Source organism: Acomys minous, assembly GCF_964271855.1.
Source record: "Acomys minous genome assembly, chromosome: 17".
NCBI lineage: Eukaryota > Metazoa > Chordata > Mammalia > Rodentia > Muridae > Acomys > Acomys minous.
This window is the reverse complement of record NC_140500.1, coordinates 56,175,020-56,202,564: the sequence shown is the minus strand read 5'-3', so window position 1 is coordinate 56,202,564 and position 27,545 is coordinate 56,175,020. Positions and strand designations below refer to the sequence as shown.

Genomic DNA, 27,545 nt, shown 5'->3' with positions numbered 1-27,545 from the left:
GACCCGATGCACAGAGGGTACAGGGAGGGAAAGAATTACCAGGAAGCGCCTGGGGCCACCTCACACTGGCCACCAAGCATTCATCCCTCTGTCACTCCCCAGCTAGGAATTGGGACTCATCTTTGACACCTCCTTTTCCCTCTACATGGAATTCACACCCACGTCCTGGCAGTGCCACCTCTAAAACGCTGTGCAAACCTGTTTGCTTCTCCCAACCCCACTGCCACCTTCCCATACAAGCTGCCACCCATCCACTCTTGCCTGGATGGCAGCTCCAGTTTCATTTCTGGTCTATTGCCCTCTCTGTGACTGGCTGCCTCCAGCCCAGGATATGATGCACACCACACGGCAACCACAACAGTCTTTCAGATATATTCTGAGTCTACCACCTTCTTGTTGGAACCTTTCTCCCAAATGGCTGCCCACTGCTCCTGCCAACCAGCACCATCACCAGCTGTCTCTTTTGCTTCCGCCTACTCTCACCTCACCCCGCCCCCTCCCACCCTCACCTTCCTGTCTCAAGACGTTTGCCACTGCTGTTCCCTCTGCTATAGACACACCCCTCTTCCTAGCTCTCTGTCTGATTCACCTCTCCTGGCTATTTGGAGCTCTGTGGGTCATTTCGAGTTCAGAGAAGCTTCCTTCAGCCTTCTGCACAAACACTGATGTTGTTTCATGCATTTTTCCTCCAGTGATATATTTTTGCTTCTACTTTATGAGGCGGCTTCGCATTCTATGTAGCCCAGCCTGACCTGGAACTCAGTCTGTAGCCCAGGTTGACTTCGAACTCACAGAGGTCGCACTACCTCAGGTCCCAAGCGCGGGAGTTACAGGTGTGAGCAATCACACCCAGCCTAAGTAGTGTTTTTTTTCGAAGTTATAATCTTATATTATCCCTTGGGTTTGAAAAATGAAATTTAGTGGGGTTTTGTTTCTTGAGAGAGGGGTTTCAGACTCCTCCGCCTAGGGAAGACCCCTGGGTCTTTCTCCTAGTGTGGCTATGTGATCAGTAAAGGGTTTTAGAGCATACGAATAAATATGTGTCTTTCTAGTATTTAGAAGCTGGGGGGAGGGAAGACAAGAGAGTCGCTAGAAATAAAAATGACCAGGCTTAGCTAGAGAGACAAACTAGGCCACACAGCGTACGAGTTTTTCCAGGGGCCGCACGTCCCACAGGCTGCACTGGGGTGTAGATTGTGAAATCGTGTCCTGAAGGGTGTGAAGAAATGAAAGACTAAAGGAAGAAGAATCCCTTGAGGCTTATAATAAGTAGATATTTACATGGCATCAGCCCTAGGTTTGCCAAATCCACAAAGACTTAAACAAAGGAACTGAATCCCGCTTCCAAACTGCAGCCAAGAGAGAGCAGGGTGAGACTGAACACTCAGCTCCTGTGCCCAGAAGGCGGAAAAGCTGTCAACAGAGACCCCCACCTGCAGCCTGGACTGCCTGTTGCCAGGGGACAGACACCACATTTCCACCATGAGGACCTGAGGATGGGATCTCCGTGCTGAGAGGGGAGGGGGTGGAGGGGGCAGGGACGTGCACGTGTGCATGCACGCGCACACACACGTAAACACACGCATGCAAGCACGCACACACGTAGGCACGCAACAGAACTGAGGCCTGAGATGAGCTGTCAGAAGCTGAATGCCTCTGTTCTCTTTTCCTGCTTAACTTGGCTGGACTTTGGGATTACGACCCCAACTTCCAGAGCATGGCTGCTCTGGGCTGTCCATCTAATTGGTCCTCAGTAAACAGCAAGCCAGTAAACAGCTAGCCAGCTACTTGGAACTGGTCCAAGTAACAGCTCCCTGGGGAGATGCGAGGACCAGGTAGAGCCTGCTGGAAAGAAGGGACATCAAAGAAGCCAGGAGACCTTTTCAGCGACAGGAGCAGAAAAGCTTGTCAGTTCTGCCCGGAGAGGCTTCTCTCGCTTAACACCGGCACTCGGGCAGCCTACAGGTGTCTGAGCACACCCTGCTGCAGAGGACCAAGCTTTTCATGTCCAGCTAGCGTTCTGGCTGGTTTCCACCCTTTCGTTGGATTTTTCTAAGGGTGTCTTTAGACCAAGAAGAACTTCAGCAAGGCTGACGGTGGATATGCTCGGTGGGAAATAATTCTAGAAGGAAAGATTCACATTACGGAGTCCTTTTTTTGGCTGGGCATCAGCCAGTGGCAAGAAGAGCCTGGGAGAGTGACCCGAGTGACCGCTGTGGAGGGTCTTTTCCTTAGGCAGGTCATTTAACACAGGCCAGACACCATTCCAGATAAAAACAGTTCCTGCTGTATAGATTGAAGATTTTACGCCAGTGACAGGAAACTATGAAAAACATATGTGTGTGTGTGTGTATATATATATATATGCATATATACACACACACACATATATATATATATATATATATATATATATATATATATATATATATATATATGAAAGTGTTTGTGTGCTGGAAAGACCAATGAAGAACAGAGGACTAGGGAGGGCAGAAGAAGGTGAAGAGAAGCTATTAAATGTTATACAGAGTGACCAGGAGGGGGAGTACTGAGGTGATCCTTAAGCAAAAAAAAAAAAAAAAAAACCTGAAGAAAAACAAAAACAGCCAAGTCATGCTAAGGATTCTAAACAGAGAGGACTGAACAGTACAAGGGCCCTAAGGCAGGGGCATGCGTGTGGTGTCTGAGGAGGCTGGTGATGCTGGAGTGAAATGGATGTGGAAGAAAGTTCTAGAAAACAAGGGCAATGAGGAAATAAGTGGATGCCGTGCGTGTGTTGTAAATCAGTCCAAAGCGTTTAGTTTCACTCTGAGAAAGGAAGGGCAGGAAAGGGCTGAGCATTAAGGCCTTGCTATGACATTGAGTTGTCAGGCTGACAAACTGATGTCAACGTGTCAGAGGGCAGACAAGGAAGCATGGCGCTGGGTTTGAGCATGAAAGAGTCTCTCTTGGCCAGGTGGAGGAGTGAAGGTAGTGAGAAGTGGCAGAGGTACGCGTGGAAAATTCAGAGTTGCCCTAGGGTAGGAACAAGGTAGCAACGTGTCTTGGTGATGTCACAGTTCCTAGGAGAACATCTTGTCACCCGGTTGCGGTTTACAGATGGCACTATACAAAGAGCCCCAGCCCTGTCTCTCTCCAGAGAGTCTCCTGGGGGAGGCCATCTACTCCTTCAGAACTGAAGGTCCCTCTTAGCATGACAAGAACCAATGGGCAACGCCCATGGACTGCCACGAAGCTCTGTGGTCAACGTGAAGGAATGACTACTTCTGAGGAGTGGTGAGCGATGCTTGCGCTTACAAATCAAACTTCCACCTCACCTGTCACCAAGTTAACAACGCACTTTGAGGTAGCTTAGAAATAAGTATCCTTTCTGCTTACACACTGCGTGCCCAGCCCGCTCAGAATGTACTGACTTAAGAAAAACAGCCTAGTCCACCTTACTACGCTTTGGACTCCTGGGGTACCATGCTACCTATCTCTCCTTCAAGGCTCAGTAGCGCCATGACTCAGAACAACAGATGTGCATGTCAGATATGGTGACTAGACTGAAGACCATTTGCCGAAGGCAGCAGGACCTTGAAGGCAATGCCCCCAACAAAGACCATAAAGGGACATGCAGGTACAGACTGACAGTATCTGGTTGTGGCTTTGTGTGCTGTTCAGAGTCAGTAGGGCCCTAAAAACAATGCCCTCCCTTTGAAACCCCTGTAAAAGGTTGATCAAACCAGAAGTGCTTCATTTCTCTACGATGCCATGTTCACTATGGTGTTCCATAAACAGAGAGGGCAGCCTTTGTTTGGGAGGACAGATCAGAACCCTTCAGTCTCCAGTAAATGACACCAAGGGTCAGTTTCCCTTATTTTACTCCATGACACTGCCACATGGGACCAATGAGTAAGGTTGCATCACAGCTAACACTGCTCCCTGAACAAACCCATAGGGCAGTCTATTGGCTGCCCCCACCTACACACACACCAAGGACTTCCAACTCGGTTTCTGAGGGTGGCAGCTGAAGGTTTGATAAGAGGAGCCCTTTGAGTATGGGGACAGAGTGCAGCAGCAGGCCAGCGTGGCAAGTCTCATCCAGGCTGGAAGAAGGCACAGGTCCCAGGGAGAGCACAGAGATAATTTTGAGACAGAGCAGATACAAACTTAAACAATGCCCATGACCCCTGCCAATGACCAAAGCCCTTCAGTGGGAGAAAGACACGTCAGCAGGCTCTTGATCTTTTAGTCCAGGGCTCCAGGGCTGAAAGAAGGCCACGGTGAAGCCATACCAGAGTAAAATAGCAGCAAGATCAAGTTTTCACATGTTAAAAAAAAGAAGGGGAAAAAAAGAAAAAAAAAACCCTTCTTGGCACAGTTACCATAACAAGGGCTTGTGTTTAGGACTTGGGAAGTGGCCAACAAAACCGTGGAGCTGTCTGTGCACCAGTGCGGATGGTGGCGTCGGCAGATGCACTCCTATTTGGATGGCTTCTTTCTCCAAGCTTCTCCTGATTTGGCTACAGGCCACAGGTCTCCCGATGGAATCCTGACCTTACCTGAGCCAGGTGGAGTTTCCCTCTCAGGAAGTAACAATGGGGCTGCAGAGGCTGAGCTAGGGCTGCTAGGAGAGGCACAGAGAAGTGGACCGGCCTAGCAGTCTATGTAGAACAAGTGTGGGCATGAGGGGCTGCTGGCTGGCTGCAAACAGGCAGATGTGCAAAGAAAAGTCAACGGGCCCAGGAGAAATGGACAGAATCCCATTTCTTGGCTCCTGTTTCTGTAAGGCCCATGGCAGTGCCTGTCCTCTGTGCATCTACCCAGTAGCCCTTTCTGCTGCTTAACATCATTGGATGTGACTTCTACTCTGCATCAAAACAATCCTTGGAATGACCTGATAAGATGCTATCCTCGGGAGCAGAGGGGTGGTCCAGCAGCTAAGAGGACAATTGCTCTCTCGCAGAGGATGGGCAGATGGCTCCAGCATCCTTAGGGAGCCCACTGCCTGTAGCTATGACTCCAGGAGATCTGGCACTCTTTTCTAGCCTCCACAAGCACCACATGTATGCACATGTGCACATGTACACATACTCACACACACACACACACACACACACACACACACACACACACACACATATAATAAAAACAAACCTTTAAAAGCTTTTACAGTAGCATGGGATAACTAAGTTGTAAGGCATATAAAATGTCATACATTTGACATTTATCTTTCTAGAAAAAAATATATGTGCATACAACCCTGGGTGGAACAAAGAAGTATTAAAATAACTCAATGACTTTTTTTTTTTAATCTTACATAAAATTACTTTGGTGTTCTTATAATTTCTGAAAGAAACTTTGGGAAATAAAATCAATACTTAACCATGAATGCCCCCCACAAATGAGTTCTAAAATAAGAGATGGCATCAATAATTAATTATGTATTTAGAGTTTCCCTGGAGCCAACACAAGTAGTTTGTTTTCCTAAAATGTTAGAAAAATGATATATTCTTAAAAACTTACCCATTTGAGTTATTTTATGTCTTTATAAAATGAAGAAAACACACTAAACTCACATTAGTTGATATCATATGTATTCTTCATCGGGTTTTTGCTGTTTGTCTTGCTTGCTTTTTGTTTTTTGTTTATCTATATATATATATACCAGCCACTGCCCATCTTGTATACCCTAGGAAGGGCTAAATGTAGAACCTACCACACATCTGTAAGACCAGCAGGGACTCCCGAGCTCTGGAGGGCGGCTGTCTTTCTGTACTGATCAGTCTTGCTTGCACATCTTGTCATTAGCCCTCTCAGGTCCATAAAGGACACACCCATGGTACAGCAAGAGCTAAAGCGACCAGGAACTCAGATCACTAGTCCAAACTCTTCATCTCAGAGAGAGCACCATAGGCAAAGTGGAGAAAGCCCCACTTGGGGCTCTTATGCTCCTTTGCTGGCCAACACAAAGGACTCACTATTATTCGGTTTGATCTGGAGTTGGCTCTTTGACGCAAGCTAGAAGGGTAGCTAGATGCGTAGAAGACTCTCCGCCCATCCCACCTCCCCCCTGCCCCCCCACTGCATATTCAGCAGAGGGCCCAGCCAATGGCCTCAGGGGTCTCTGATCTCTCCCCTGCACACTGGGCAGAGGTGGTAACTGCAGCCTTCCTCCTCCTCCTCCTCTAAAGCCTGCTCAGAAAGAGTTGTGCGAGTCCTTACCTCCAGAGGGCTTGCCAGCAACTCTCCTGAGGAACTTAACCCACTCCTCCATCTCTACCTGGGAGCTGGCCATGAGGACATAAGAGTCTTGTCCCATGCGGTTCTGGTCACAGGCAGCTGGAAGAAAGAGTAGCACATGGGGAGGTTGTAAGATAGGAGGAGCCAGAGCCAGGGACGACAGTCAAGCAACAGTGCTGTCTGACCTTGCTCAGTGACCCTGGACCCCTGGTCCACATGGCTTTAGCCAGTGGCGTATCTCTATTGACAAGTCACTGAACACAGGGCTCACGGTCGCCCTGGCTTTGGCAGAGTGCATGCTTCCACAGAGGTCAGAAGCCATTTGCTACTGACTGGAAGAGCAACTGCAGCACTCGGCTCAGCATTCAAGGAGACGTCTGGTCTCCATGCCTACAGTGGATGCTTCCCAAGACAGCCTGACTCACCCATGCTGTGGAGATCTGGAAAAGAATAAAGACCCCAGGCGAGAGGGACAAAGGGCACTGGAGGGCCTTTCTTGTAGAACTGGTGTCTCCCATCACCGGATGTTTAGGCTGCACAGAGCCTCACAGAAGGTGGGTCTCCAATACTTAGTTAAGGGGCACATGGAGATTGTCAGGACCTCATTTACTATTTTCACTTTAAACTTGAATAAAGCTTAAATGTATCAAATAAGCAAAAGAGATGATGGAAAAGACAAAAGACAAAGTGGACAGAAGTGGCACAGAAAGGAACGAAAAAAAGAAAAAAGGAAAAGTAAGTAACAAAAGAAGAAATGAGGGAAAGAAAAGAACCAAACATCTTCCTACACCTGCAGGGAAAAAAAATCTGCAGACTTAGAATTTTCTTTCGTTGGTAAAGGTGTTAGAAGGGACAAAAACCAATAGTGACCCCTTTAATTACAGCATGCGGGTGACACCCACTCTTCCTGCATCGTCAAGCCATCTCAGATCTGAGATTCCAAACATCCTAGGGGCCCAGGCCCGGATTTTCCTGCAGCAATCAGCTTCCCTATCCCTTTGGTTCTGGCCTTCTGCACTTAGCTCGGTGTCACCACGCCAGGTCCTTCTTTCACCGTTTGGGATGAGCTGGTTCCCGTCATTGTCTCTTCTCCATAAACGCTTCTCCTGTGAGCATCTCCATGAGTAAAGTTGGAAGCAAAAAGTGCTCAGGAGAGAGCTGAAAACCACCTGAGGAAGCACAGGGTCCCTAGGAAATGGAGTGGGGAGTTGCACTGATCCCAACTGAGAGTTATTAGGGTTTGAGGCCCAGAGACACCAGGTCTCTGCACACTGAGCCCAGACAAGTCATGCAAGACTGTTGGTGTCCTCCTCCCTGTGGGGGTCCTGCTGGGCAGGCTCCATCTGCTGTCCTTCTCCGCCACACACACACTTCAGTCTGCGGCACTGCTGGAGTACATCTTCTTGGTTTCCTGGTTGCAGGAGGTCGTCTGGTTCTGCCATCAGACACCCCACTTCCTTCGGTCACTACGGTTTACGTCTCATGGCATGCGCCTCCTCGCTTTTACCTCTGTCCTGCCCAGACCTCTATGACATTTTATTCTCAATTCAAGCAGATTTTAAACACGTGCCATATCATGCTGCCATAGTTAGAAACTTCCCGGTGTCTTTCCATCCTTCCAGCACAGAAGTTCAGTTCCTTATCATTTCCAGGAAGTGCCAATCAAATCTCCTCACTCCTGCAGTCACGTCACCCAGACCACATTGTCCTCTTGGAATTCTCTGACACGTGGAGGCACGGGGACATTGCACCAGCCATCCCTGTCCTGGGAAAGGCTTCCTTCATGCTGAATACTTAGCTTTCTCTGTTAGCATCTTCATAAGTTTAGCCCATCCCACATTCTCAGTGGCACGGTCCTCTGCCTGTTCCACTCTCAATGACAAAGCAACTACTGGGGGAGAGGGACACACCCTCAACAGTTGCCTGCTATAAGTCAAAATCCAAGGCATACTAACTACAAGTACACACTACTGTGTGCCCCTGACACTGGGGACAACAGAGAGAGCCTTGACCAGGAACCTTGTTTCTTACGGCAGCATGACCATCTCCAAGAGGAACAAAGAGATGAAGTGAGAATGTTACACATCTCAGCCCAGGCCGGGTAGAGCCTTGGAAACAGCAGTGCTACAGGAACGTAGGTTCCGAGTTTAGGATGCTACATGCTCAGTGGTCCATATGAGAGGTGCAGCTAAAATAAGATACTATAACAGGAAGAGACAAACAATGTGACACAGAGAAAGAGACAGAAGAAAAGACAGAGAGACTGAAAAAAATAGACAAGAGAGGGACCAGAGAGAAAGAAAAGAGTTCCTGGGTTCTTGCCACCCGCCTCCATAAAAACCGACTGGACTTCATTTTTTTTTTTTTTTTTGGTATAAATTGTCAGCCAACATTAGGAGTTTTATGCACCATAATTCCCTCTAGATGTCCATACATTTGCATGGCATAAACTATATACTGGCACCAAACCAAGTATTTTATTCCGACATCTCTATTTAAGCCTCAGTGTCATCATTGTCCTCGTTTCAGATATACCGGAAGAGTCGGGGAGGAACCAGAGGGGCTGCTGTACAGCGAGAGGCACGGCCAGGGTTTGGGTGTGGGTGCCTTAGCTCCAGACGGGGCACTTTTCTCCTCCGCCATGCTACTTTCTCCACCATGTCCCTTTGTACATGGCTGCCTGTGTGAGCAGGAAGGAGAGGTCTCAGAGAAAGGAACTCGTGACCTTCCCTGCTGGGACCAGGGCTGCAGCAAGCAGGCTGCATAGGAATACTGTGCATTCCTGAAGGGTCGAGCTGCCTCGGAGAGAGAGGCAGGGAGGAGGGCAAATCAGCCCCAAGGTGGCAGGTGCAGGGGTATGTGCCAGGTTCCCTTTGCCCCTAACACGTTCTTCATGGGGAACAGGCACCGTCCGGCATACAGCCCCGTGTGTACACGGGTGACATGCAGCACGTGGCACGTTTTAAGTTCTCAAAAGCTGAAGCTTCCATCCCTCATCAGGTCCTGTTGGGACATATAGGACCACTGACGTCCTACCACTGCAACCCACTCAAGTGCCAGGGTCACGCGGCTCGGGGCATGTTTCAGCTGGCAGGATTCTGCATCATGGCTGAGCATGGATGATGACTATTCACAGCGATCCCAGAGCCCCACGCTACACTCCTGGCTCTAGGCACGCTGGTGGGATTGCGCCAAATGGGCACCCACTGTCCTGGAGGTCCCTTAGGCCCTTGATGCTGGACAATCACCTGGGATAAGTTCACTAACTCTATGAAGAGCCACCGTGAACTCGTAACCTAATTGGAAGGTGGAGCATCACCTTGACTTCTGGCCGTGAAATGAAAATGCTGGCTACCTACCTGGAATCACTTCAAAGACAAATTTCCCAGCTTCTTCAGGGTTTGTGGCGATTTCTTTGACTGTGCTGCCTGGCAGATACATGCAGCCCTGAAAGATCAAAGGTTACTCTTTTTGTGTAATCAGTAATTTCTTTTTTCTAACCTGGGAAGCAATTAATTTGGGGGAGCAAATGAGATGCTAACGGGTGGGGCGAGGAGGAGGGTGAGCAGAGGACCGTGAAAGCTGCTTCCTTTGAAGGCAGCCCTCTGACTCGGGCCTTGGGCAGAGCGAGTGGCAGCTGCCAGTGCCTAGGAAAGGCAGGGCGAGGTCCTGACTGGAGCCGCCTTGTCAGAGAGCCAGGTCACTTCGACCTCCCTGGTGCACACAATGCTTTCGGCACCTGCGCTGGGCTTTCCCACAAGGCAGTTCACTCGCTCCCCACAGCACCCAAGCTGCAAGGGCTGCCACTTCCACCGTTCAGACGAGACTTAGATTGGAAGCCAAAGGACTGTACAAAGTGACCGTAGCCCATTTTTCTAGACTTGGCTACTCCTAATCTGATCCTAACTTGTTGTTATTCCAAACAATCGAAGCAAAAATTGGCAACAGAGGAAGCTGCAAAGAGATGGAAGCTTAAGAATTTTCCAGAATAACACCAGAAGCCTCTAAGAAGAAAGCTTCCTGAGGTCTAGGAGTAAAAATGTCTGAGAGAGAAAAAGAAAGAATAAGGAGGAGAAGGAGGGAGGGAGGGAGGGAGGGAGGGAGGGAGGGAGGGAGGGAGATAAGGAGGGAGGGAGGGAAAAGAGAAGAGGAAAGTGACAGGGAAGCACAGAAAAGAAAAAGGAAGAAAGGTCTGGAACGCAGAGTGTGGCAATCCCTCACTGTCTAGAGACCACATGTCTCACAACATGATCTTTACGTCACATGGCTGCTGTACCAGTCAGAGTTAGTGTGGCTCCAGAGGAAAAAGTCATGTCCTTTTTATCCAGGAAGGAGTGCCACCAGGAAGGAAAGTCAGTGTCTGAGGTACCTCTCTAAACTGTCATTTGATACTCCAAATCGCTTTATCACAAAATTGTAAAAACTGAAGTAGTGCTATTATTACACGTATGTATAATGTATTGAGCAGCTGCCAGGAGTATCAGGCTCCGCTCACCCTCCAAACAGGTGAGCGGAGCCGGTGCTCATGAGAAATCCAGGAGAGACTGTTTGCTCTGACTGGAGGGTGAGGAAACAAGGCTTAGAAGGGTTAACCAGCTCTCAAGTTAGTTAAGCACGAGTAACTAAATGGAAAAAGAACGGTTTGGACACCGGACAGTGAGAATCCAGATCTCCTGACCAGAACTTCCCAACTAGGCTTAGCACAAAGAAGCAACAGGATTTCAAGTCACTCCCGCTGAGCATCGACACGTGCAGATCCCCCACCAGCCTGCTGTGCAGGAGGCCCTCGGACATCATAAACAAACAGGAGGATGACTAGAGGAAGGCATTGTGGGGGTGGGGGTGGACAGGGAAGAGGGAGAAGGCTCCCAAGTGGTCCCAACATCTGCTGGCCTGGGTGGGCTTGGAGTGGAGGCGGGGCACAGGCAGAGCTCGCTGGCTCCTGAGGGTAGACTGGGGCACATTGAAAGCTCCATTGGGCCAGCTGCTAAGCAGAGCCATTGCTATAACGTACACTGTGTGAGCGCACGGTAAATGACCTCATATTGGAAAGGATGGTGTGGGGCTGGAGAGAGGGCTCAGCAGTTAAGACTGCTTCCTTCTCTCTGAGGACCCAATTTTGCTTCCCAGCACAGTGACCCATAACTTCAGCTCCAGGGAATCTGACATCTCTGACTTCCCTGGACACCTGCACTCAAGTGCACAAATCCCCCCCACACACCCCCTATATTTTAAAAAGTAAGAAAATAAAACGATAACATTAACCCAAACTTGTCATTTCCTGCTCCTTATCACATCTTTCTATTATGCCTGTGGTGTGATTTATCTGTGCGGAGAAATGCTATAAGTCCTCTATTGTATATCCTCCCAACTCCGAGAGCAGTGACATCCTGTGGTACTTTGATTTTAGTTAGTTGGTTTTGGTTTATGTGTATGAGTGTTTTGCCTGCATGTATGTATAGCTGTGTACCACATGCATGCCTGGTGCCTGTGGAAGCATAAGAGGGTTTGGAGTCACAGATATTGTGGGTTCTGAGACTCGAACTTGGGTCCTCTGGAACAGTAGCCTCTCCTCAGCTCAGTCACCTCTCCATTCCTCATGTGGTATTTTGACTCAATCAGGAAATGAATATTTACATCACAGCAATTGGAAAACCCTACATAAAAACACTTGCCATCAAAGAGCCTGTTGTTAAACACTTGCTAGCTTACCATTGACAGGCCAGTTAAGTTAAATTCCTGCACACTGAAATAGGGGGTGAAGGTTTTTTGTAATGTGCAGACAGCGTACACTCCTGGCTATATACAACATTCCTGTTCCCGAGCTTCATCCATAACATTTAAAATGCCTTCGGCAAGAGGACATGATGGCTCTTGATGTACATTGTATATCACTGATTATTACTGAGATCAGAGTTTTAATACATGTTTATTGGCCATAGTGTTTATTTGGTAAATTTGGCCATTTTTCTACTGATTTGCTTGAATTTTTCTTACAGTTTTAGAAGAATACTTTAAGTATTAAGAATATGTGCTTACCAAATATACACAGTTTCCCATTTACTATTTGAAGTTTCTTACATTGATTTTTAATTATAAAATAAGCCAGTCTTCTCTTTGGGACATCCTTGTTGCTTTAAAGTACCAGCTCCCCTAAACTCATGCAGACAGCTGACATTTCTTTCAGCGTTTTTGCAAATGTGTGTATCCCATTTAAGCCTTTACCCACATCTGGGAACGTGAAAATGGAGTATTATTTGTTTTCAAGAATCAAGCCTGTAACTATAACTTCCAGTTAATTTCTAGATACTTTCAGGAATCCCCAAGTGGTAACAAATAATACTGTAGTTAATAGAATATTAAATAGGTTATTTTAAAGAGATAATGGAGATTATATGAAGATTGAAACATGGCCACCAATTGTAGTTTGTGATGATAAAATGTGACCATCAACCCTAATTTCCAACAGTAGGAATTTAGGTTTGTTTGTTTGTTTTTTAATTTCAGAATATTTGCACAACATATTATTTGCTGAGATTATTGGTTATATTATAAAGTAGCATTCAACACTAGGGAACAGTGTTTGTGACATGTTGCCATTTTTATTAAACGATGTCCTCATTTCAATCTCACAGGACAGTTTCCTAAGTGTCCGTGCACAGGGGATGCTGCCCCTAGGTGTCCGTGCACAGGGGATGCTGGCCCTAGGTGTCTGTGCACAGGGGATGCTGGCCCTAGGTGTCTGTGCATGGGGGATGCTGGCCCTAGGTGTCCGTGCACAGAAGATGCTGGCCCTAGGTGTCTGTGCACGGAGGATGCTGGCCCTAGGTGTCTGTGCACAGGGGATGCTGGCCCTAGGTGTCCGTGCACAGGGGATGCTGGCCCTAGGTGTACATGCACAGAAGATGCTGGCCCTAGGTGTCTGTGCACAGGGGATGCTGGCCCTAGGTGTCTGTGCACAGGGGATGCTGGCCCTAGGTGTCTGTGCACAGGGGATGCTGGCCCTAGGTGTCTGTGCACAGGGGATGCTGGCCCTAGGTGTCTGTGCACGGGGGATGCTGGCCCTAGGTGTACATGCACAGAAGATGCTGGCCCTAGGTGTCTGTGCACGGGGGATGCTGGCCGTAGGTGTCCGTGCACAGGGGATGCTGGCCCTAGGTGTCTGTGCATGGGGGATGCTGGCCCTAGGTGTTCGTGCACAGAAGATGCTGGCCCTAGGTGTCTGTGCACGGGGGATGCTGGCCCTAGGTGTCCGTGCACAGGGGATGCTGGCCCTAGGTGTCTGTGCATGGGGGATGCTGGCCCTAGGTGTCCGTGCACAGAAGATGCTGGCCCTAGGTGTCTGTGCACAGGGGATGCTGGCCCTAGGTGTCTGTGCACAGAGGATGCTGGCCCTAGGTGTCTGTGCACAGGGGATGCTGGCCCTAGGTGTCTGTGCACAGGGGATGCTGGCCCTAGGTGTCTGTGCACGGGGGATGCTGGCCCTAGGTGTCCGTGCACAGAGGATGATGGCCCTAGGTGTCTGTGCACAGGAGATGCTGGCCCTAGGTGTCCGTGCACAGAGGATGCTGGCCCTAGGTGTCTGTGCACAGGGGATGCTGGCCCTAGGTGTCTGTGCACAGGGGACGCTGGCCCTAGGTGTCCGTGCACAGAGGATGCTGGCCCTAGGTGTCTGTGCACAGGGGATGCTGGCCCTAGGTGTCTGTGCACAGGGGATGCTGGCCCTAGGTGTCTGTGCACAGGGGATGCTGGCCCTAGGTGTCTGTGCACAGGAGATGCTGGCCCTAGGTGTCCGTGCACAGGGGATGCCGGCCCTAGGTGTCCGTGCACAGGGGATGCTGGCCCTAGGTGTCCGTGCACAGGGGACGCTGGCCCTAGGTGTCTGTGCACAGGGGATGCTGGCCCTAGGTGTCCGTGCACAGAAGATGCTGGCCCTAGGTGTCTGTGCACAGGGGATGCTGGCCCTAGGTGTCCGTGCACAGAAGATGCTGGCCCTAGGTGTCTGTGCACGGGGGATGCTGGCCCTAGGTGTCTGTGCACGGGGGATGCTGGCCCTAGGTGTCCGTGCACAGGGGACGCTGGCCCTAGGTGTCTGTGCACAGGGGATGCTGGCCCTAGGTGTCCGTGCACAGAAGATGCTGGCCCTAGGTGTCTGTGCACAGGGGATGCTGGCCCTAGGTGTCCGTGCACAGAAGATGCTGGCCCTAGGTGTCTGTGCACAGGGGATGCTGGCCCTAGGTGTCCGTGCACAGAGGACGCTGACCCTAGGTGTCCGTGCACAGGGGATGCTGGCCCTAGGTGTCTGTGCACGGGGGATGCTGGCCCTAGATGTCCGTGCACAGGGGATGCTGGCCCTAGGTGTCTGTGCACGGGGGATGCTGGCCCTAAGTGTCCGTGCACAGGGGATGCTGGCCCTAGGTGTCTGTGCATGGGGGATGCTGGCCCTAGGTGTCTGTGCATGGGGGATGCTGGCCCTAAGTGTCTGTGCACAGGGGATGCTCGTCCTAGGCAGCGATTTCTTGATGGGATTAGGAATAACCTTTTTATTTGTGTTTTTCTGACGTCTGCATTCCCTACAGTGCACACCTGCAGCTTTTACAATCAAATATGAATGGCAGCACACAGTAAAAACACATCCTTTGTACAGAATAACCGTTCTATCCTGACAGTTTTTAATTCTTAGATCTGAAATAAGCATGTTGTTTAACCAGCCGCTTATTTCAGCCACCCGGTAGGGGGTTGTGCAGGTTCCTCACTTGGCCTCCTGATCTGATTATTATATTACTAGAGCTCATAAAAACAAGCCGTCCTTGAGGACTTAGAACAGCACTGCCTACTTGTTCCCTGTCAAGTTAGCCGTGAGAAGCAGTGAGTTTCTTACAAAGGGAAGAAACCAACCTACTCCCAGGCACTAGTTCATTCTTACACAGCAGGTTTTCACGTGTGATTCACATTATTAGATCATGCAACAACAGGTTAGGCAGTAGTGACTCATTTTAAACAGAAAAGGAGGATCCAGGATTGGTAACTGCTACCGCCACAAAAAGCATGCAGTGCTCCGTGGGAAGCACCATTCGCGTTCCACAGTTCACGGAGACAACCACTACCCAGTGGCCCTTTCTGTGGGCTCGGGGTGGCTGAAGCAGCACTGCCTCCCACGGGATCCTGACATCGACCACGCTGAGGCACCAAGCCACCGTGATCTTGTCCTGTGTTGGCTAGACTTGATAGGGTCTGAGTTGCTCATGAAGAACAGGAAGTCCAGTCGCTACACACAGATGTCTGCGAAAAGCCTGGCACGGTGGAGTCTCCGTGACCGTTTCATTTTGGTTCCACCCATCTGCTTGCCCATTCACCTGCTTAGCTGCCCCAATATCCATATATATATATATATATATATATATCTTAGCTTTGCTTTCCTAATTGCTGGGGTCTGTTTTCTCTAATATGTTCTCGAAAGCTCTTTCCTTCCCACTTCCATCATCATAGACAGGAACTCTCGGTGGATGTGTGCATCCATCTTGGGTGTTAGAGACCTCAGTTTATACTCAGGATCCCATAGGCATGGCTAATGGTAGCCTCTCTCTTTCTCTCCCCTCCCCCCCCTCCTCACTGTGAACATCAGCATAGAGGGAGAAGAGCCCCAGGCCTGAGATTAGGATCAAAGCTGTCTTGCACACTTCTCCTTGCCCTCCTGTGTGACTCCACTCCTCCACTCTCAAAGTATATCCTCATTTTGAGCACTGGCCTTCAGCCCACAGCTCCCTCTGACATCCCTAGCACCATAACCACTTATCTGTATTAAGTACGCTCTATGCTCAAATATCAGTTTGTTTTAGGATGCACAGAACCATCTGTTTGCAGCCAGCTAAAGACTGTCTCTCTCCTCTCCAGAATCCCGCAGTGGCACTTGCCGTGACACTCAGCGTAAATCCCCAGGTGTTTTCAGCGACATTGGCGACCTGCCTCCTGAACCTAGACCCCTCTGCCCCGCTGCTTCTCAGCACTGGTTCTGTTCCTGCCACCCAGACCCCCTGGTGCTTCCCACACGGGTCACGTATGCCCCTCACCCTCAACCCCCCTCACCCCCTAGTCTGTGTGTGGCCGTTGTTCCCTCTGCCCAGGAGGCTCTTATCCCAGAGATCTGCCTAGCAACACCCCCCCCCCCTGTCACATTGCCACCACCTGCATGAAGTCAGTCTACAATCCCCATTTTACGTCTGTCAAACTCCTCTCTCACCCCATTTTCCTCTTTCCTCGCATAATTCACCTTTTCCTAACAGCGACACACTTCCCTTACTTATTGTGATTATTTTCCTGCTCCGTTGAGCAGATGTTTTCCCTGCTTATTCGCTGATTTACTTTAAGTGTCCACAATGGTCACTAGTAGGAGAACGCGTGTGAATGAACACACTAGGAATTAAATATAATAATTGTTCAATACATATCTACTGAACAACAACAGCAAAAAGAAGACTGTCCAAACCACTTCTCCTGAGCTACCATCTCAGTGTCATCCTTAGGGAGACTGGGCTTGGGGTGCCCCAGGAACCGTACTGTGTTAGTGGGAACCTCTCTGCCATCTTCACACTTGGGGAACATAAAGAGAATCATGACAAGGCAACAGCACTGTCCCAGGTGGAGGTGTCTGACCCCAAGGGCCTCTAGGAGTGAAAGAGTGAAAGCAACCCTGCCTGAAGCAAGCCCAGGTCCCCTGGGCCCGAAGCAGGGACACACACCCAGCAGGTACCTGTGGCTTTGACTCCTCTTCGTCCTTGTAGTAGTAGAGCTGCTGGGCTCTCAGCACAAAGTACCGCTGCTGCCAGTTTTTCACGATGGACCTCTGTTTCTTCAGCCAGCCCATCTTAATTGGCCTTTCCAGGGGGTTGGGGGTGGCTGGTGGGTAAAAGGCCGCCATCTGCTCCCCAGTCATCACACTCCTTGACCGAGCTATAGAGAGGAACAGACAGGCAGGCTGACCGAGAGACATGAGGCACAGAGTCAAGACCAAGGGAGGGGGTGGCGAGGAAGCCCTGTTGTCCCCCACACCTCAGAGAGGAGCCAGGGTCCTGCTTCTAAAAGGAGCCCAAACCAACCGGCGCCTGCAGTCCAGCTGCCTCCGGCCCTGTGTGCTGCAAAGCGGAGATTGGCTGGAGCCTCTGAAGAGGAAGTGGCCACAGCATCTGACGGAAGGTACTTCCTTTTCCTGCGTGGGAGTATCTGACAGGGGACAAAATAATTCTCCTCTCTCTGTTCAGAACAAGGCCCACACAGCTGCAGAGACCACCGCAAGGTGCCTCGTTTTCCTCCGTGGCCTTTCTGGGGAGCCAGCCTGTAACTCGGACCTCACTGCCCGACACAGTCTCTCCAGCAGACCATACCCACATGCCAGCTCACAAGGACTTGGCATCTCCTGAGGTTTCTGGCCAAGGGTCATCATGTGCCTTCCAGTCCTCTGCCCACTGCGTTTACATCACTTTGCTGGGCCAAGGGCTTTGGATGGTGCAGTTGTCTAATGTTTCTCGTCAGACTGTCACCACTAGCAGAAGCAGAGCTTGAAGGCAGACCCCCTCCACCCACTGCGTGCTATAACTGGCTTGTAGCTTTCCTACAGAGTTCTGCCTGTCATTTGACTGGGTCCCGACCTGTACCTCCATGGCAACTCCTACCCAGAACAGCTGTCTGCTTCCTTCCTGTACTTCCAAAGTGACCCATTCACCACCCTGGTTTCCAGCCAGCCTTTTCTCCTAACACCTGCCTTCATTCTTCTCTGGCCAGCTCAACAGTGACCTTACAGTCAGTTATCTCTCCTTGGAGCCTTGACCGTGTGCTGATGCTCTGTACTTGCTGATGCCCAGTGTCCGTGCTCAACTCTGCTGTTGATGGAAGCCTCTGCCTCCTTTAGTTGGCTTTGGTTGACACTGAGACACTAATAGCATGGCTAAGCTATCAAGCCTAGTCTCATCCCTTTTGTCTTTCCTGACTAGAGACCTGTGCCTTCTCTCCTTGTTTCTGACTGAGACTTCTCTAAGCCTCAGTTTCCCTACTAGTTAAAGTGGGTTGATGATAGTCCTTTCAAGGCAGAGTTGTGAAGACTAAACAAACAACGCATAGAAGCCACTAATCACACTTTCTGTTAAGCATATGGTCACTTTTTTTTTTTTGTCAAAAGATGACTACTTCCGACATAAGGATGGAGATCATTTTTGAAAGTGTCCTTGATTCCTCCCTCTCTTCTGGCTTCAAACCTCCTGCCTCCACTTATTCCCATCTTTAGTGCATTTGATTGGCAACTTCTCCCTGTTGCTTTGGATTCCTGCTTACCTGTCTCCTTCTAGGCCTATGGTTCTCAGCCTTTATTCATGCCCAGGGCATCCTTCCAAGTACCAAAACTTTACCCAGAACGGTATCTTTTCTCCCCTGACTCCAGCTGTGTCAAAGCTGTCGTCTGTATAATGCAGAGAGCTACAGTGCTGCGTGTACAGGACTCTGCCCAGCTGGACCCTCCAACCCTGCAATTACTCTGAGAACCTAGGAGACAGGTGTGCTTTCATTCCTTAACTCCTGCTAGGGAGCTGTAGGAGTTGCCACACATGCTTTGACTGAGCCTTCCGCTGGACGGCCATCAACACGGGAACGCATGTAGTGAGTGGTTGTGGGTGATAATTTGCCATTTGGTTTGTAAAGAGATCACTTTGTATCAGTGTGTCTTGACACCTTAACAAACAAACAAAAAAAAAAAGCTCTTGATTTCCCATCTTTCTTCTCAGCTACATAGTATTCGCAGAGTCTCCCACTGGGGCTGATCATTTAAAGGAACCATCCAGGTGAGAGGGTGAGTAGGGATTGGCCAGGAAGCAAGGGGGAGGGGTGGACCTGAGCGAAGGACTAAAGACTGTGCAGTGTAGTATCTTCCTGAAGAGACTGATCTGTACCAGGAAGAGCAACCATGTTGTTCACACACAAAACTTTTGAAGAGTATGGAAGACTGAGGCAGTGGGCTTTCTGCTGCCAGGGCCTCCATGTAAGCCCATCCCAGTGCAGCCCTTATGGCTGGCTGCTCATCCGCAGCAACATCATATATGGGAAGAAGACTCCTTTCTTGCACCTGAGTAATGCGGAACCTCTGTACAACCAAATGGAAGCAACATGAAAAGGGATGAAATTAGCCAAAAGCTACACGGTGTCTAGAAGGACGTAGATCTCTTGAGCCACTCCCAGAATCCCACAGACCTTACTAGGATCATCTCTAGAAGCATCCAGAAATGGGACAGTGATTAGAAAGACACTGTAGATTGGACGGAATCTGATTAACATGGAACCCAGTGCCTAGGGGAAATGATTCTTTATGATGAAAGACAATAGCCAAGCCAGCAATGATCACCCTTAAGAAAACCTATGCCATGAAGAATGGCCTGGGAAAGTCAGGAGGATGTGTGAGTGCCTGATATTTTTAAATACGGCCCAAAGAAGATGTGACAGCCATGAGATGGGAAGGCATCTCAGCACCAAGTGGCCTAAAGTGATAACCGCTCACCATGTATTTCCCATATAGCCAGTGTTCCTTGGGTACCTGCTGCCATCCTGCCATCTTTGATATGTCCAGGGTCAACCATTCTAAGTTAGAGCATGTGGAGGGATCTGTACACATTCTACATGGCTGGAAGTTGACCCCAGTGCTGGGGCACAGTGAGCCAGCTACTGAACAGAGAAGCTTCCTGCTCCGTCTTAGCCCCCAAGTCCTGGCCATCAGGTAGGCCTCTTGTGGATAATCCAAGTGTGAGAGAAGCAGCCTCGTGGGTCTTGGCTTTGATTAATGTCTTCTGTTGCTTCTTTGAACAGCCCCTCTTTGTGGGTGATCTGCCTCTGCCGATGGTTAATTCCTCATAATGAAAATAATCATGGCGACAAGCGGGTCTTCACACCCATGGCACGTGTTCCCTCAGGGAGGAGGTGTGCACTAGGCGTGGGATAAAGAGCAGGCTACAGGGGGACTAGGGAGGGGAGTGAGACCACAGCTGCTCAGTGTTTGCAGAATTCCTTGGGACAAGAGCAGGGTGGGGCTTTCAGTAGAGCCAGAAACCCACCTTTACACTAGCAAAGAGAAAAATACCAAGCCCCTGGCTAGCACTGTGCAGCAGTCACGTAAGCGGCTGTGGACAGTTAAATGGACCAAGGTAAATGGAATTAAGTTAAAAACTACATTTACATCAGCTGTATTTCAAGCACTCAGTAGCCAATGGACTAACAGGCTCAGAGAAGTGGACTTAGGTGTAGAGTGAGGCTCCAATCTTCTTTTGAGATAGAATGGGGCGGGGGGCGGGGGTGGGGGGGGGCACATTTCGTGTTGCTGAGCAAGGGAGGACCATGAAAACATCCTGTGCAAGTAGAGTGTCCCTGCTGAATGTTAGTCTGCAGTGAGAGGAGACAAAGAGAAGATGCACCACACACTCAGGGTTTTTCTTTCTGTAGCAGAAGTTAGCTTATTTTTCTGCCCCAAGTTGGAACAAGAGAAAATTAAAGAAGGAAGTACGAGCAGAGAAGTCGCCTCGGAAACACTGTCACTTCCTCTTCCTCGTCCCATCTGCTGACCCACTGACCTGAAAAACAACCACAAACTTTCCTAGGGCCCACCTCTGAAATATCTCAACCTTCTGCTGCCTCGTCAAGGCCCTGGTCAGTGGATATGGATGTGGGGAGGAGGTTCGTTGGGATTTAAAGCTGGGGGGGTGAGCGGGAGTCTGCTGGTGCCTTCTTCTCGCTCTGAGCTGAGCATCACTGTGGAAACCTGTCCGAATGAATTAGGAAGGGGAGGGGAATTCCTATGGCTCCCCCGCCCCCCTCGCCAGACCTTTCTAATACGCTGCAGAACCACTCGCCTGACCGCTTACAGGCACCAAAGGGGAATTTTCAAGTTTATCACACTGCTTGTCAAATTCACCACCCTCCTCCTCCTTAGCATCTGCCATCCCCGCCTTGTACTCACAGACCTACCCCCCGCCTGCCTGCCTGCCTTTCTCTGGTCTCTAGAACTGGCATCCTGTGACTGTCTCCATGACTGCCTCCAACAGGCTGTGGCTCCTACAGTCAGCAAAGGGGAGCTAGCTGATGCTGTGACCCTTCTTAGGTACAGACTTATGTTTGTCTCCTAACTACAAATCTCCCATGAGCCTCAACGCCCCTCTCCTGGAAGGTCAAGTGTAAACACTCTGCCCATTGACTTGGAGTCTTTGTGGCTTTCTCACATTTTCTGTTTTCCCCCCACCCCACCACCCCACCCCCGCCTCCAGCCTGTGTAGGGCGTCCTCCTTGAAGCAATTTCCTCTGAAACAGGTCTTGTCCACCCTTTGAGACTCATATCAGGTCGCGCCTCCATAAAAAGACCCAGCAGCTGAACTTGGCAGTTCACTAGCCCTCTTCAGCAGGGACACATACGTAGGGCAGCACTTGTTACCACACCTGGCAGCTTTCTTGCCCTGTCTCACTTCCAGCTTACAGTGTAAGAGGACAAGGATGTTGCCGTTGTGTGTGTCCTCGCTCATCCTGTGTCCTGGCCCTCAGTGCAGCCCCCAGCGAAGAGCTAGCAGGATGAGGTAGAAGGCTACACAGGCTTCTGAAACAGTGGCCGTGGTTGAGTGTCAGTCTGCTCTATGGCTTGTTTCTTCCTCTGTGAGACTGTGAGCAGCAGGAGCACATTGTGGGTGTTGAGCCGGAAGAGTTAACAATGACAATGGATGGGTCTCACCTCGTGCCAACCTTTCAGACACAGAACTGAAAAGAAGCTAGTGCTGTAAACATTAGTATTGCACATATATAGTTGATTCAATGTTTTTTTTAAAATGAGATTAGAGGCTGAAAAGAATAAAAGATAAAAGGAAGAAGAGAGGTGGAAACAAAAGACCAGCAGAACAGACTTAGGTTTGTCTCCTAACTACAAATCTCCCATGAGCCTCGACGCCCCTCTCCTGGAAGATCAAATGTAAACACTCTGCCAATAGACCTGGAGTCTTTGTGGTTTCCTCACATTTTCTGTCTCCCCACCCCCCACCCCCCCACCCCCCACTTCCGTCTCCAAGCTGCAGGACAGTGAGTTCCTTGTACTGATTTCCTCTGTAGCCCAGGTGTGACACAGGCCTGGATTAGGAAGGTGCTGGCGGGAAAGGACACACTGTGAGATGCATCTGAGGGCAGATGCACAGGCTAAGGACAGGAGGAGCAAGGAGGAGCCAGGGGTCTCCGTGACGCTTGGAGTCTGCGGACCTCAGATAAGCGAGCCTCTCCACTGCTCACACCGCCCACACTGCTGAGCCCTTGACAAGCAGCAGGACAGTGTCAGATCCAAGGCCACATACCTCCCAGTCTTGAGAAACTCACAGACCCACAAGGCCCACTATTTGCAGGAAGGGGGCAGGGTAGAGTTGAAGAGCAAGAATGCTTAGCTTTCAGCCGCCCTACAGTTCTGGTTTTCACAGGAAAGAATCTAGAGCAAGAAAGGCGAGGAGGAAAATTTTACCTGGCATGAAAATCTCCCATCCATCCATCCGTTCATCCGTCCATCCATTCAGTAAGTAAAAAGTAAGTGACAGATTTTCAGAAGTCAGTGGGGCTGCACACAGCAGCAGCTGGCACAGAGGGAAGCCAGTGTGAGTGCCATACACTGAGAGTGTCACACAGTGAGAGGGCCACACCATGAGAGTGCCACACCGTGAGAGTGCCACACAGTAAAGAGGCCACGCAGTGAGAGTGCCACATACTGAGAGTGCCACACACTGAGAGTGTCACACACTGAGAGTGTCACATAGCCTAGAAGGGGTCTGGCCAGCAGAGAAACGAAGTAACCATTTTAGGATTCCTTGACAATTACCCTCAAGGGGCTTTATTTTGTAAAAAAAAAAAAAAAGGCAAATTTTCCTATTTCTCAGTGTGTTCACTAGTTCAGTGCAACAGCGCCCGGTAGAAGGAACAGCGCCTGCTCCAGCAGCAGCAGCAGCCAGTTACTTAACGCCTAGCGAGTACTTACAAGCACCTGCTATGGTCAGTGCCTCACAGGCCTCCATTACTGCCCTCCCCACACCGGCTCTCCGTTAGGTAGTTACCTGAATTCTTCGACCTCCATCTTAAAGACGTGGGTCTGAAGAGCAGCAAGCTAAAGTGATTACCTCAAGCTACTGAAAATCTGATTTGAAAGCCAGCGATCCATACTCAGGCCACAAGACCCAGGAAGGCATGGTATCCTGTCCTGAGGACGGCTGCCCACAGTACAAATCAGAGTGCTTCTGGGGTAAGAGCGCGTGCAGGAGACAGAGGCAGCCCATTTTTCATCTGGGTAGGAGCAAAGCCGTGAGGACCGACCACAGGAAGCTCCTGGTCTTCCGGAGCCACTGCTGCTTAACAGAACCCTGGGAGCTGAGTCATGTACCCAGAACACAGGACGCTTGGTTTACAGTTCTGAAGGCTGCACGTGGTACCAGCCTCTGATCCGGAAGGAGCAGGCAAATAAGAGAGAGTTGGAATCATTTTTGCAACAACCTGTTCCTCGGATAAAGACATCACTCCACCCGTGAGGAGAGTGCTTGTAACATGATTGCCTTTTGAGAGGCCCTGCCTCCAGACACGGCAGAATAATTCCCAGTATGTGAGCTTTTGGGGGGACAGACTGAAACCATAGGACACCCACATGGTCCCCACCCAAGTTTGCCTCGAGCGTTATGTATAAACAACCTCATGTTTCTACTTCCGCCCAGTGTGTCATATGTGACACTCCTCAGGCCTTGAAAAAAAAAAAAAAAACACTGGCAGAGAAACAGTGTTGAAACCTCAAACCTACCACCCAGGCTCTGTTGACACTAACAGGAAGACGGACATATTAGGTAATCCTGCTGCATCTAACCAGCCCGACTGAAGCCTCGTGTGGGCATGGAGTGGAAAGTGGGAATGCTGAGATGACCCAGGTCCATCTCCAGGCTGAGGGGAAACTTCTGGGGTACCCTTTGGGCAGCAAAGCCATTGCTAACTCTTGCTGCAAGGAAGGAACCCCAATTCCATTTTCACTGCGGTATAAAGAGCATCGCTGCCTAGAGGAGCTGTGAGACTGACTGGAGGCCGCACAGCGGCTTCTGCTGTGTGCTCTGAGCTCACACAGGAACCTTCCCCGCACACTCACAGCTCCCCCGACCCCGAGAATAGATTTGTATAACACCTAGAACTGTTCTCTACACGCCTGTCTTTGCTGCCCAGGACTGGGGTGCGCTTCACTTCACCTGACGGAAATATCTTCCATGCCAGTCAGGTGACCGTGCCGACTGAGAAGAGCAGAGCCCACCTTGGAAAGGAATCTGGTCTAGACAGTGATGACTTCCAACAGAAAAGGCAGGCAGGGATGTTGTCTCAGTAGTAACATGGCGGGGGTAGTGATGGATAGAGGACCAGGGGTGGGGCTGGGCGTGGGGGAGGGGAGTGGGGCTTGGCAGAGCCTGGCTTTCTGCTTCTTGTATCCATTCAGCCCTAGAAACCCAGACTAGGAACAAGCCTTGGTCTCGAAAGTTTTCCTGCATTCAGGAAAACGCTCCGAGTCTAGGGTACCCCTCGAGACACTCGTGTGCGCTTCATGTTTTGTGGCTTTCTTAGAACTGTAGAGTGTTGTTGCCTCTCCTGTGTCTGCATGGGTCTCCATCAGTTGCTACAGCGCTCTCTCTCTCTCTCTCTCTCTCTCTCTCTCTCTCTCTCTCTCTCTCTCTCTCTCTCTCTCTCTCTCGCCCTCTGCCCATCTCTGCATAACAGGAAACCAAGAAGCTCTGCACAGTCGCGAGCACTTCCTACTGAGCACTACCTCTTCCTAGCTGCAGAGAAGTAGAGACTTGGCGGAGGTGAGGGGTGGCAAATGAGCCCCCAGGAGACAAGGCAGCCATGGCTCTGGCTACCTAGAAGCTGCCTGCCTTCCCAGCGTGAATGTGAGGAGGAACAGGGGCCATCCGTGGGACTGTGGGATATTAAGAGTCATGAGCTGCCCAAGGACAAGAGTTACATTAATATAGGGCGCTGTAGGTAAGGGTTTTCACTTTATTATCCACTAACATTCATAATGAACTAGTCCATCCAGGATGCTTTTATGTGTGAGGACCCTACCTTCCACAGGCAGAGTCCCTCCAGGGAAGCAACATTCCTGGCCCATCGAGCCCTGAGTCCTGGGGACCACAGACCTCTGTCCTTCCTCAGACACTGCTCTAGTCAGCTCCTGGGGCCCCCGCCGGTCTCTGGGAAGAATAATTTCTGCCTTGAATTCTACCCAATGTGTGACTAATACTTGGGGTCTGATGGCCAATGATACAGCCTGACAAAAGGATCCCATATCCCGCTAAAAATGGAAATAATTTACACATGATCAGAAGGCTGATGACATAAAATATTGATTAGTGTTGTCAAGCATGATCAAAGCAATGTGGTTGGGAAATACAGTATCTGTATTTTTAAAGATGCTTCCTTAAGCATGAAGCAAAGGCTTACATTGAATGTGGAACTAGCTTTAACATATCTCAGCAAAGAAGACATAAAGGGATTCAAAGGGGACACACACACACACACACACACACACACACACACACACACACACACACACTGTCCCATAGCAATCAGCCATTGCCCTAGGTTTTACCTTGGCTCATTTCCTTAAGTCAGCCTTTCCAGGCCTGCTGGTTACACTACTCACCCAGATGTCACACAAAACAGGTCACCCTTCCCTCAGATGGACCTGCTCCCTCCCCCACCTCCATCGTTTAATCAGATAACTAATGGGGAGCACTGAGCTCCTGCTGTGAGGAGTGCTTCCTGCACAGTCACTCTGCTCAAGGACAGACAGAGGCCCCAGGGGGAACTCAAGAGAGAAACTGGACTATACTTCCCCGCCCCCGCCCCTCCTGCCCCCTCCCCACCCTACCCCCACCCCATGCCTGGTATTGTGCAGTCTCTGACCTCCAGTGACAGCTCTCCTTTAGAAATGGCCAAGGTTATCTCAGCAACAATAAGAAGGAAATCTGAAAAGAGTGAAATGAAATCTGAAGATGTAGTTGGGGGCGGGCATGGAGGGATGGGGGGATGGGGGGCGGGGGGGGGGGAGGGGGACAGGAGCAGATCTTACTCCACACAAGATACAATGTAAACAGTGAAGAATAAAAGTAATCTCCACATGGTAAAGAGAATGATTTCCAGTGGTTTATAAAGTCAAATACTTTATAGACAAAGTTAGACAGTTTTGCCTGTTCTGTCACTTATCTGTGCCAAATGTCTGGAATATTCTATGAACACAAGTATAGTTAAATAACTGGTCTATATAATCCATAGTTGAGACAAATTTTTAAAAGCTCAGTGTTCTCAGGAGATTGTGAACTCAATACATTCAACGTCAGTCTTACTGAGAGTCAGTAATCAAGAGTGGAAGACGACATTCTTGGGGGTTCTGGTGTGGTGCATCCCTGCTACAATCGCGGCATTTTTAATCATGTTTTTTTCCCTTCCTCCTGTTATGTGGCTTGTTGTATTGATTGACATTTTAAGGCCGAGTCATCCTGAGTTCCAGTATTGAGTCCCATGATGACAACGCATGGCATTTGATATTGTGGAGTCCCAACATCCTGTTGGGAATGTTTTCAACAAGGTTCTGAAAGGTAATGGTTTGGGTTTTTTGTTTGTTTGGTTTTGGTTTTGGCTTTGGATTTTTGGGGTTTTTTGTTTATTTGTTTGTTTTGTTTTGTTTTGTTTTTGTAGTATTTTTGGCTAGCTTTGATTTCAGAGTAATGCTAGCTTGTGAACCAAGCTGAGAAGTTTTTCCCTTCTCTTAATTCTTTTTTGGAAAAAAGAAGGATTCATGTCAGTCATTTTTAAAACTTTTGATGATGGGGCTGAAAAATGGCACCGCAGTTAAGAGCACCGGCTGCTCTTCCAGAGGACCGGGTTGGATTGCCAGCACCCACCTGGGGGCTAACGGCCATGTGTAACTCCAGTTCTAAGGGATCTGAGGCCCTCTTCCGGTTTCCATGGGTACCACACGCACGGTCATGCACGCAGCCAAAACCCTCAACTCCCATAAAATAAAATAAAAATACCTTTAAAACCATAAAACTCTGATGGCGTTCACTGGTGAAGTATCAGGTCTTTCCTATGTCAGGTGTGTGGTCCTTGATTCAGTCTCGACCGTAGCTGTAGGTTTATTCCAATTTCTTAGTTCCTCCTGGTTGAGCCCTGTACTGTGGCTGTACCTGCCATGTTCTTCCTTCTGCTCTCACTATCAAGTCGCTGGTATGTAACTGTCCAGTGTACTAACTTGG

At 49.6% G+C, this 27,545-nt stretch overlaps 1 protein-coding gene across 3 annotated transcripts in view; it reads right to left on the bottom strand.

The window, feature by feature from the left end:
* ARHGAP25 (Rho GTPase activating protein 25) overlaps positions 1-27,545 on the bottom strand; it is a 74,997-nt gene that overhangs the window by 28,092 nt on the left and 19,360 nt on the right. The window contains exons 1-4 of one of the 3 annotated variants that reach the window (XM_084766621.1): positions 17,275-17,409; positions 16,976-17,175; positions 9,585-9,672; positions 6,208-6,324 (exon numbers count right to left, since the gene is read on the bottom strand). In XM_084766621.1, the coding sequence (XP_084622747.1) occupies positions 6,208-6,324; positions 9,585-9,672; positions 16,976-17,158 (388 nt within the window). In that variant the 5' untranslated portion in view covers positions 17,159-17,175; positions 17,275-17,409. Of the gene's footprint in view, positions 1-6,207; positions 6,325-9,584; positions 9,673-16,975; positions 17,176-17,274; positions 17,410-27,545 lie in introns of those variants that run through there. The other 2 variants (XM_084766623.1, XM_084766620.1) reach the window with 2 other exon arrangements.